This window comes from Oncorhynchus kisutch, linkage group LG6 (assembly GCF_002021735.2).
Source record: "Oncorhynchus kisutch isolate 150728-3 linkage group LG6, Okis_V2, whole genome shotgun sequence".
Classification (NCBI taxonomy): domain Eukaryota; kingdom Metazoa; phylum Chordata; class Actinopteri; order Salmoniformes; family Salmonidae; genus Oncorhynchus; species Oncorhynchus kisutch.
In genome coordinates this window covers 60,676,573-60,687,915 of record NC_034179.2, presented here as the reverse complement: position 1 = coordinate 60,687,915, position 11,343 = coordinate 60,676,573, and the positions used below count along the sequence as shown (strand labels likewise).

The window sequence follows — 11,343 nt, the reverse complement described above, 5'->3', positions numbered from 1 at the left end:
AGTTGTGGAGAAGTACAGATCAGGGTTCGGTTATGAAAACAACAAAGACACCAAAGATAACCCTGAAGGAGCTGCAAAGCTCCACAGTGGAGATTGGAGTACCTGTCCATAGGACCACTTTAAGCCGTACACTCCACAGAGCCGGGCTTTACAGAAAAGTGGCCTGGAAAAAAGCGATTGCTGAAAGAAAAAAAAAAGCTAACACATTTGGTGTTCGCCAAAAGGCATGTGGGAGACTCCCCAAACATATGGAAGAAAGTACTCTGGTCAGATGAGACAGAAATTGAGCCTTTTGGCCATCAAGGGAAACGCTATCATCCCAAGAACAACATCCCCACAGTGAAGCATGGTGGTGGCTGCATCATGCTGTGGAGATTTTTTTCATCAGCAGGGAGTGGGAAACTGGTCAGAATTGAAGGAATGATGGGATGGCGCTAAATACAGGGAAATTCTTGAGGGAAACCTGTTTCAGTCTTCCAGAGATTTGAGACTAGGACGAAGGTTCACCTTCCAGCAGGACAATGACCTAAGCATACTGCTTAAGCAACACTCGAGTGGTTTAAGGGGAAACAATTAAATATCTTGGAATGGCCTAGTCAAAGCCCAGACCTCAATCCAATTGAGAATCTGTGGTATGACTTAAGGATTGTTGTACACCAGCAGAACCCATCCAACTTTTAAATTTTTTTGGTCTTTTTTATTTAACTAGGCAAGTCAGTTAAGAACAAATTCTTATTTACAATGGCAGCCTAGGAACAGTGGGTTAACTCCTTGTTCAGGAGCAGAACGACAGATTTTTACTTTGCCAGCTCCGGGATTTACTCTAGCAACCTTTCGGTTACAGGCCCAAAGCTCTAACCACGAGGCTACCTGCTGGTTACAGGCCCAACGCTCTAACCACAAGGCTACCTGCTGGTTACAGGCCCAACGCTCTAACCACGAGGCTACCTGCTGGTTACAGGCCCAACACTCTAACCACTAGGCTACCTGCTGGTTACAGGCCCAATACTCTAAGCACAAGGCTACCTGCTGGTTACAGGCCCAACGCTCTAACCACGAGGCTACCTGCTGGCTACAGGCCCAACGCTCTAACCACAAGGCTACCTGCTGGTTACAGGCCCAACGCTCTAACCACGAGGCTACCTGCTGGTTACAGACCCAACGCTCTAACCACGAGGCTACCTACTGGTTACAGGCCCAACGCTCTAACCACGAGGCTACCTGCTGGTTACAGGCCCAACGCTCTAACCACGAGGCTACCTGCTGGTTACAGGCCCAACGCTCTAACCACGAGGCTACCTGCTGGTTACAGGCCCAACGCTCTAACCACGAGGCTACCTGCTGGTTACAGGCCCAACGCTCTAACCACTAGGCTACCTGCCGCTCCAACTTGAAGGAGCTGGAGCAGTTTTGCCTTGAAGAATGGGAAAAAATCCCAGTGGCTTGATGTGTCAAGCTTATAGAGACATATCCCAATAGACTTACAGCTGAAATTACTGCAAAAGGTGCCTCTACAAAGTATTGTCTTTGGGGGGTGAATAGTTATGCACGCTCAAGTTTTCAGTTTTTTTGTCTTTTTCTTGTTTGTTTCAGAATCAAAAATATTTAGCATCTTCAAAGTGGTAGGCATGTTGTGTAAATCAAATGATACAACCTCCCCCCAAATAAATTTGTATTATATGTTGTAAGGCAACAAAATAGGAAAAATGCCAAGGGGGTGAATACTTTCACAAGATACTGTATCTGTTTCACAATTTAGAAAAATGTAAGCACTTTATGTATATAGTCCCCCTATTTGAAGAACTCATAAGTATTCTAAACAATTCACTTATAGTGGTGAACACCAACTACAGGAATACTGACCTCAGAGTCTCCAGTTTACAGTGGGGATTCCCCAGTCCAGCAGAGAGCAGCTTCACTCCTGAATCCTTCAGGTCATTGTTACTCAGATCCAGCTCTCTTAGGTGTGAGGGGTTTGACGTCAGAGCTGAGACCAGAGAAGCACAGCCTTCCTCTGTGACTCCACAGCCTGACAGGCTGACAAACAGATCATCATGATTTCACAAACACTGTTCATTTAACGAGTAGTGTTGAAGGACAATGGCAGATGCATTTGGTTTATTTCCTCAAACAACATATAGATTCATCTTCCGCATTGTATGGTCATGTTATACTAATGTGAAAATCAATGCATTTCTTCCTGATGATTAGTTCTTATAGGTAATTTGATGTACTCACAGAACAGCTCTGGAGGCTTTGACCACTGGCAGCAGCCTCAGAAGACCTTCCTCTGATCTGGAATATTTCTTCAGGTCAAACACATCCAGCTCCTTTTCTGAAGTCAGCAACACAAAGACCAGAGCTGACCACTGTGCAGGGGACAGTTCTTCACTGGAGACACTTCCTGATCTCAGGAAGTTTTGGATCTCCTCCACGAGAGAATGGTCATTCAGTTCATTCAGACAGTGGAACAGATTGATGCACCTCTCTGGAGAGGGATTCTCCCTGATCTTCTCCTTGATGTACTTGACTGTTTCTTCATGGCTCTGTGAGTTGATTCTTGTCTTTGTCAGTAGACCTCGTAAGTACTTCTGATTGGACTCCAGTGAGAGGCCCAGAAGGAAGCGGAGGAAAAGGTCCAGGTTTCCTGTCTCACTTTGTAAGGCTTTATCCACAGCACTCTTATAGAAAGTAACTTCAGTCTTGTCTTTTGTTTGAAGTTTGTCTATTAGATTCTCATTGTTGTTGATGAATGAGAGGAACACATATACAGCAGCCAGAAACTCCTGAATGCTCAGATGAACAAAGCAGTACACCTTGTCCTGGTACAGCCCACATTCCTCTTTAAAGAGTTGTGTGCACAATCCTGAGTACACTGAGGCTTCATTGATATCAATGTCAGCCACTTTCAGGTCTTCTTCATAGAAAATCAGATTGCCATTCACAAGCTGTTGAAAAGCCAGTTTTCCCAGTGACAGAATGCTCTCTTTATTCCAGTGTGGACCTCTCACTTCTTTCCCAAGATACTTTTCATTCTTCTGTTTGGTATGAAACACCACAAGGTGTGTGTACATCTCAGTCAGAGTCTTGGGCATCTCTTTTCTCTTATGTTTCAGCATGTGTTCAAGGACTATTGCAGAAATCCAACAGAAGACTGGAATGTGGCACATGATGTGGAGGCTCCTTGATGTCTTTATGTGTGAGATTATTCTGCTGGCCAGGTCTTTATCACTGAATCTCTTCCTGAAGTACTCCTCCTTCTGTGGGTCATTGAACCCTCGTACCTCTGTCACCTGGTCAACACACACTGAAGGGACCTTATTGTCTGCTGCAGGTCGGGTTGTTATCCAGATGAGAGCAGAGGGAAGCAGATTTCCCTTGATGAGATTTGTCAGCAGAACATCCACTGAGGTTGACTCTGTGACGTCCCAACAGATCTTGTTCTTCTGGAAGTCTAGGGGCAGTCGGCACTCATCTAGACCATCAAAGATGAACAGAACTTTGTACTTGTTGTAGTTGGAGATTCCTGATTGTTTGGTTTCCATTGAGAAGTGATTGAGAAGTTTAATGAAAGTGTGTTTGTCCTCTTTCATCAAATTCAGCTCCCGAAAAGGGAATGAAAATACAAATTGGACATCCTGATTTGCTTTTCCTTCAGCCCAATCCAGAATGAACTTCTGCACAGAGACTGTTTTTCCAATGCCAGCGACTCCCTTTGTCAGCACAGTTCTGATAAGTTTGTCTTGTCCAGTTAAGGGTTTGAAGATGTCGTTACATTTGATTGGAGTCTCTGGTCTTGCTTGTTTCCTGGTTGTTGTCTCAATCTGTCTCAGCTCATGTTCATTATTGACCTCTCCTGTTCCACCCTCTGTGATGTAGAGCTCTGTGTAGATCTTATTGAGAAGTGTTGGGTTTCCTTGTTTAGCGATCCCCTCAAATACACATTGAAACTTCTTCTTGAGATTAGATTTGAGTTCACGTTGGCAAATCACAGCAAGCTCATCTGAATCTAGAAATAAAACAGAGGATATTAATATTACGTCTGTTTTAATGACTACAGTATTGTAGGACTGTTATAAAGTTTTAAATTATAATAATTAATTATCTTTAACTGACTGTATAAATGTGTAAATGTTTTCATAATGCATTACAGACTGGTGTGACTGATTGTATTATTATTGGTATTATTGATGGTATTATTAATGTTGTCTTTCTCTCTAAATTAATCACCACAACACATCCCTTGCTGCTACTTGATGAGGCCACTAGGTGTTGTGTTAAGGCTGCTACAATATCATTGAGTTACACAGCTACTTTAGCTGTACTTTAGCTACAGCCTTTAAATGTTATAAAACAGCATTCATCATGAGGTAGACAGCTCTTACATTTCTCCAGTGTGTCAGCAAGCTCCTTCTGGTTCATTTTCCTCAGGATGTGCAGTGTGATCTTCAGAGCCCCCTCTCTGGCACTGCTCTCCTGCTTCTCATCTTCAGCATCCACCACTTCCTGCTTCTGACTCTCAAAGCCTTGTGGGAGTTCTGGACTAAGAATCCTCTTGAACATCTTCAGCTCGTTCTTCACAAATGTCATAATTTTCTCTTCAAGCAACTGAAATAAATCAAGTAAATGAGTTAAGCAAGAGAATAAATGCTTTCTCATTAACACATTAATGAATGATTGGCAGATCAACTTTTCTTGAGGTAAACAAAAACAAATGTACATAACAGGACCACATACACTGAATATGGAGGCCAGGTCTGTTTGATGACTCTTGGAAGACTGACCACTGAGAATCTCTGACTCTGATCTCGCCTGTTGGTTTCTGTGGACAAAACATGAGATTACACACACACACACACACACACACACACACACACACACACACACACACACACACACACACACACACACACACACACACACACACACACACACACACACACACACACACACACACACACACACACACACACAGGGAGGGAATGTTGTGTTTGTTTAATATTGTTTTAGGACTATGAAAATGGACAAAATGATTAGCCTATGGATTATGAAAACAAACAAAAAGAAATGGGAAGATGGGAGAGGAGAAAGGACTAGAGACAGTGTTGTTTAACTCACTGACCGTGACCCATGAGTTCTTCTTACGTTTGTTCAGTAGAAAAGTCTCCCTCTCTAAACTTCATAGGAGGTTCCATAGACCGGTCACTCTTCATGGACACACAGCTGGGTACAGGGGAGGCTGGTCTCTCCTGATTGATTGGGCTTCAACACAACAGAGACAAACATTACATCTCTCATCTACTAAATGTATGGTGTTTTTGTTTTATGTCAGTTTCAATGTTTGTTATGCTATAAATGGTGAACTATATAAAGTGAACTAGAAGAAAAATGAAATAGAAAATGTTATATTTTGCAATTCTGAGTAATTACTAGTTTAGTAAGGAATTACACATTATTCAGTACTACTGTAGTTGCTAAATAATTCCAATAGATGGAAGCATAAGACCACAATAAATTAGTTTAGTTTTCTCCCTGGATACACCACCCCTCACAGGAAAAGTTCCCTCTACTATAGTACATTCATTGTCAATTCATCAACCAGCATCGACCCGCTCTCCAACTTCTCGCACAAGCAGTCAACTCAGCCACCACCAAAAAGCTGTGTCGTTACTCTGCCTTCTCGCGCAAATGAGGGGCATGTTGAGGTAAATTCACAAACCGTTGCATGATGTCATTTTTGTCGGGCTGGAAGATGCACTCTCATCTTTTCTATTCCGAGGCTGTTTAGTCCCAATATGAGATATTAAGAAAATATTTTTAAATGCATGTATACTAAGGTTGAGGTTAGAGCATCTGACTAGTGATTATTTGGCTGTATATTTTTTATAAATATTTAGCAATTAAACGTTATTAATTCATATACAGACATTGGTGAGGCAGCTGAGAAATAAAGTGTATTTTTCTTGTTCATTCCTTAGTTCAGTCAAACCTGCCCCACCTATCCCACACCAATTGTTGGACTTTCACATAGAGGTTACTAGGTCACCCAGTTCAAACCACATAAAATATAACTAATGTGTCTTGTTTATCAAGTGTTCTGCCTTGCAATAATGAATATATTGAAATAACAAAACAATAAAAGCAAAATGCTCAGGTTTTGTACTATAATTGTATTTACTAACATAATATTATTACTAAAATAGTTTCTAAAAGTCTTCTAGGCTACCCTACCCTATAAATAGTGTTAAGGCTAAAATAGCTAATACGTAGGGTCAGAGTTTTTGTATAGCACTTTGTGAAATCTGCTGATGTAAAAAGGGGCTTTAAAAATACATTTGATTGATTGTTAGGTTTAGAGTTTTTAAGGCAAAAAACAGTATGGGTTTATAGCTCTCTTGCTCATCCCTGTGGCCTTCTGTGGGTACTACATAACTAATTCACAACACCTGCTAGGCTCATAATCTGAGGTAGCAACTGCGTCAGATCTACAAATCAATGAGCTAGACCTTTCCATTTGGTTCGCAACTCAGTGAACCTGCGCAGCATTCACTCAATTCGATGTCAACGAATGAAGATTCCAATGCATATCAAATTACCCAGCAGCCATTTAGATACAACAAATCGTCACAACAATTAAATCATTCTTAATGAAAACAATCTCTTCTGGCTGCTTAAATCGGCCACATCTTGAAAACTAGGACAGAGACATGCGGTTTGTTTAAGTTGAACACTTTTTTTCTGAAAACCAATATGGGCTCCCAAGTGGTGCAGCGATCTAAGGCACTGCATCTCAGTATAATAAATTACCTGAGGTCAGCGTTCACGGTTAACGTCGGCAGGCCTAATTGATAACAATATCAATGCTGCTATTGTGACGCAGAACAATGAGCTGGGAATAAAACGTTCAGAAGGTGAGTTGGTGCCAAGGTGCTCAAATAGAACTAATAGGAGCTGGAAGGGTGAAAAATGACCTAAAATAAGGTCTGTTTTTTCATGATTACTTCATAACTAGAGACATAAGATAAGGTGATGTTATGAAACTGGGCTCCATGGCGGATGCAATTAACTCATTTTTATCAGAAAAAAAACATTGTTGAAAATGTCATGTGTTCAGCCTACTGAGGCGCCACGAAAATAATATTCAAAAGTTTGGTCCTTGGACACAGAGGGTTTAAACACTAAAGTTACGTCCATCTAGTGAAGAGAGGAGAACCGGACAGAGGTGGCCAGCATCCGTCAACGAGAGAGGGAGCCCTCCACGGGATTTAACAGGTGGAAGAAACATCCGGGTATCTCCATTGGTCCCCGTAAACGCAGGCAGTCGGTGATGATGTAGTGATAAAGCACTTCAGTTATATAATAACTCCCCTTAGGGTTGTGCCGTGGTGGAGATCTTTGTGGGCTATACTCGGCCTTGACTCAGGATGGTAAGTTGGTGGTTGAAGATATCCCTCTAGTGGTGTTGGGGCTGTGGTTTGGCAAAGTGTGTGGGGTTATATCCTGCCTGTTTGGCCCTGTCCGGGGATATCGTCGGATGGGGCCACAGTGTCTCCCGACCCCTCCTGTCTCAGCCTCCAGTATTTCTACTGCAGTAGTTTATGTGTCGGGGGGTTAGGTTCAGTCTGTTATATCTGGAGTATTTCTCCTGTCTTATCTGGTGTCCTGTGCGAATTTAAGTATGCTCTCTGTAATTCTCTTTCTCTCTCTCTTTCATTCTTTCTTTCTTTCTCTCTCTCAGAGGACCTGAGCCCTTGGACCGTGCCTCAGGACTACCTGGCCTGAGGACTCCTTGCTGTCCCCCAATCCACCTGGCCGTGCTGCTGCTCCAGTTTAAACTGTTCTGCCTGCGGCTATGGAACCCTGACCTTTCTCACTGGACGTGCTACCTGTCCCAGACCAGCTGTTTTCATCTCTCTAGAGACAGCACGAGCGGGAGAGATACTCTGAATGATCGTCTATGAAAAGCCAACTGACATTTACTCCTGAGGTGCTGACCTGTTGCATTCTCGACAACTACTGTGATTATTATTATTTGACCCTGCTGGTCATCTATGAATATTTGAACATCTTGTTCATATTCTGTTATAATCTCCACCCGGCACAGACAGAAGAGGACTGGCCACCCCTTATAGCCTGGTCCTCTCTAGGTTCCTAGGTTCTGGCCTTTCTAGGGAGTTTTTCCTAGCCACCGTGCTTCTACACCTGCATTTCTTGCTGTTTAGGGTTTTAGGCTGGGTTCCTGTACAGCACTTTGTGACATCAGCTGATGTAAGAAGGGCTTTATAAATACATTTGATTTGATTTGGTAGCTGGGATAACCAGGATGCTGCTGGTATAGTAGCTAGCTTAGCTAGCTGTACCGACTAGCTTGGCTAGCTAGCAGGTCGTTGTCTGTACCTCGTCTCGATGATGATGACGAATCCGGTGAACCACAAATTGAAACAAGGATAGAGAGTGAAAAGGATCCGGCTACACTCATACTGTTCCTGACCATTAAGCAACAATTGAATAATACACTTCGGCATCTCAACACTGTAGTGAACTCTGTAATTATTCCCCAAGATCACCTCAGCCCACTCTGTGCTTAACCGGACAATATCCTTGCCACACTGTACGGGGACGTGGACAGTTCTGTTCTAGAACGCAGGAATTTCCAGAACAGTGGAACAAAATAACTAAACCCAGTCTTTACAGTGGGTTACATTAGTAATATACATATATTATAATATAATATAAACTCTTTACAGTGGGTTACATTAGTACTATTTATATGTTTTAATGATTATGGTAAACAAACATTACAATTTTTTAACAACATTTTGAGATCTGGGCCCATGTTCACAAAGCATCTCAGAGTAGAGAATTGGTCATAGAAGTGCTGAGGATAAAGACAATTTACTCTTATGGTTATATGTGGGGGTTTAAGAGCAGAAGAGACATGTTTGTTGTTTGCTGTAACTAATGGACAAAGTTGTATTGTAATGCATTGTAATGTATTGTATTGTAAAAAAGTCATCCAGAGTTGACGTGGGCCATCGTTCAAACAAAGAGATGCCTCCCTGACCACCAGTGTGTTTGGATATAATGAAGATCAATTCGGTGAAGAAGAACCTCTAGAGTTCTGACCAAAGAACCCTGTAAAGGGTTCTATATATACTGTATACTCAGACACTTCCTAACCTCCTATAAAGGGTTCTATATATATTCTATATATACTGTATACTCAGACACTTCCTAACCTCCTATAAAGGGTTCTATATATAACTTTAGTGGTTCCGAATATTAAGCAAGATGGAACCCTTTTTGGTTTAAACAGGAGTGAAGAGTGTGTTGATATAACGGAAATATTGTCAGAATTACTCTTGTAACAACGATTAGAATGAGTAAAAACATCAAGGTTATGCAAGGTCATATTATTATTGGCAATGATTAAAAGTAGGCTAAATGATTGTGTCATGTTAACATTCTATAGATGTGTGTTTATGTTTGCTGGTAAATGTGTGTGTGTGTGTGTGTGTGTTTGCTGGTGAGACAGCCACATATCACAGTCAAATATACAGGATGCAAACATTTCATTCCATCTATATAGTGTTTTGAAAAACAAAAATTGAATTAAAATCTTAGAACAACAATGAATGTACCCCATAAGCAATGAAAAATAACAAATGTGAAAATATTGTGTATATAAGATTGTAGAAACAAACTCTTTAATAATTCTTAAACAAATTGTCATCTCACCTCTTAGATTTGGTGTCTTGTTCCCCAGAGATACTCATTTTAGTGGCAGGGCCACCCTCCTCTCTCTCCCCAGAGAGACTCATTTTAGAGGCAGTTACCCCTAAACAGAAATCCAACATGTTGGTTGTGGTTGTGGTTAACACAGTGACAACTAAACAGAGATCCAACATGTTGGTTGTGGTTAACACAGTGACAACTAAACAGAGATCCAACATGTTGGTTGTGGTTAACACAGTGACAACTAAACAGAGATCCAACATGTTGGTTGTGGTTAACACAGTGACAACTAAACAGAGATCCAACATGTTGGTTGTGGTTAACACAGTGACAACTAATTATTGGTCAATTGTTCTCTTTTATTCATTATCTCTTAGAAATAAAACATTTACTAACAGACACATCCAAACAGTCAGGTGATTTAATGCATCACATGAACATGTAGTTGTGATTTATATTATTCACCTTTTATCCATGTAGTGGAACTAAGAAAAATAATAATAATGTCTCACTTTCTCTTTTAATAATTTCTCTCATTCTAGTGTTTTGCTTTGTTCAACAGGTATGATATTATTATGCTGTTACTGAATTCAGTTCATAATAACAATGTTAAGAAAAGTATGTAGAGTGGTTTATACCAAATTACACAGGAAGCAGGAGCACATTATAATTTTGAAAACAACAAATGTTCTGATATTCTGAAAGATGATTTACAACTATGATACATTAACATTTTTACAAATTGTAAAATAACCACAGTATACGAGTTAGCGCCATTTTGTAAGATTGAAATGTCACGTACCTTTCCCAGGTGAAATGGACTGTTAGATCCGAGTCTTTTCCTGTCATTCACTATACTAAAATAACACCATACATTTTATGTCCCTACACACTTTACAATAATCACTGAGAAGATTCTTACCTTGCAGCCTGAATTCACAACCAGAACATGTCAAGTCATTGAGATATTTTCCGTTGTGCTGAGAGAGCACCTTCCTGATAACAAGTGGCTCTGTACCTATGTTCTAGGTTCAGTTGATCTTTGGATGTAATAATATCTGGTCAAAGTCTAGTGACACAACACCATAGTATATCATAACCATAACAGCAGTTGGCCAGTAAAGGCCATGATATACTATAAAACAGGGTTTGTCAACTAGGCTTGGCTTCGGGACAATTTCTTGCTGAGTTAAAGTCGGTGGGCCAGAACATAATTAGCATATAATATTAGCACAATGAAAAGGCCTACACTACAAATGGAACAACATTTTAACACATTTGATTAGTACATAATACATTCAGTGACAATAAATCCTTTTGATCTGATTAAGTTAATAAAATCACCAATATCTCTATTAAATTCACCTACTACCTACTGTAGTCTACACTACTTTATTAATGAGTAAAACAGGTCTATGTAGCCTACTGTAGTCTACACTACTATATTAATGCGGTAAAACAGGTCTATGTAGCCTACTGTAGTCTACACTACTTTATTAATTATTAGGCCTTTCTAATCGACCTGGCCGGGGTATCCTGGAAGGATATTGATCTCATCCCGTCAGTAGAGGATGCCTGGATATTTTTTTTAAATGCCTTCCTAACCAT

General features: G+C 40.7%; 1 protein-coding gene and 1 long non-coding RNA gene across 2 annotated transcripts; both read right to left on the bottom strand.

Annotated features, from left to right (window-relative positions):
• Nucleotides 1-1,959: 1,959 nt before the first annotated feature.
• Nucleotides 1,960-4,429, bottom strand: LOC116374422 (NLR family CARD domain-containing protein 3-like). The gene is made up of 2 exons (XM_031827044.1): nt 4,386-4,429; nt 1,960-4,009 (listed from the first exon to the last, which is right to left on the bottom strand). Exons 1-2 carry the CDS (start codon nt 4,420-4,422, stop codon nt 2,235-2,237), a joined length of 1,812 nt encoding a protein of 603 aa, XP_031682904.1. The 5' UTR covers nt 4,423-4,429; the 3' UTR covers nt 1,960-2,234.
• Nucleotides 4,430-4,534: 105 nt separating this feature from the next.
• On the bottom strand, nt 4,535-10,771 carry LOC116374423 (uncharacterized). Its single transcript, XR_004210357.1, has 4 exons — nt 10,658-10,771; nt 9,739-9,838; nt 5,146-5,262; nt 4,535-4,822 (listed from the first exon to the last, which is right to left on the bottom strand). It is a non-coding gene; the product is annotated as an uncharacterized LOC116374423 (long non-coding RNA).
• Nucleotides 10,772-11,343: the final 572 nt, after the last annotated feature.

Excerpts from the sequence above, each read along its gene's own strand:
- LOC116374422 (XM_031827044.1), bottom strand. The coding sequence starts at position 4,422 with ATGAACCAGAAGGAGCTTGCTGACACACTGGAGAAAT. Across the intron at positions 4,010-4,385 it reads TGCTGACACACTGGAGAAAT|ATTCAGATGAGCTTGCTGTG; the intron begins GTAAGAGCTGTC and ends TTTTATTTCTAG.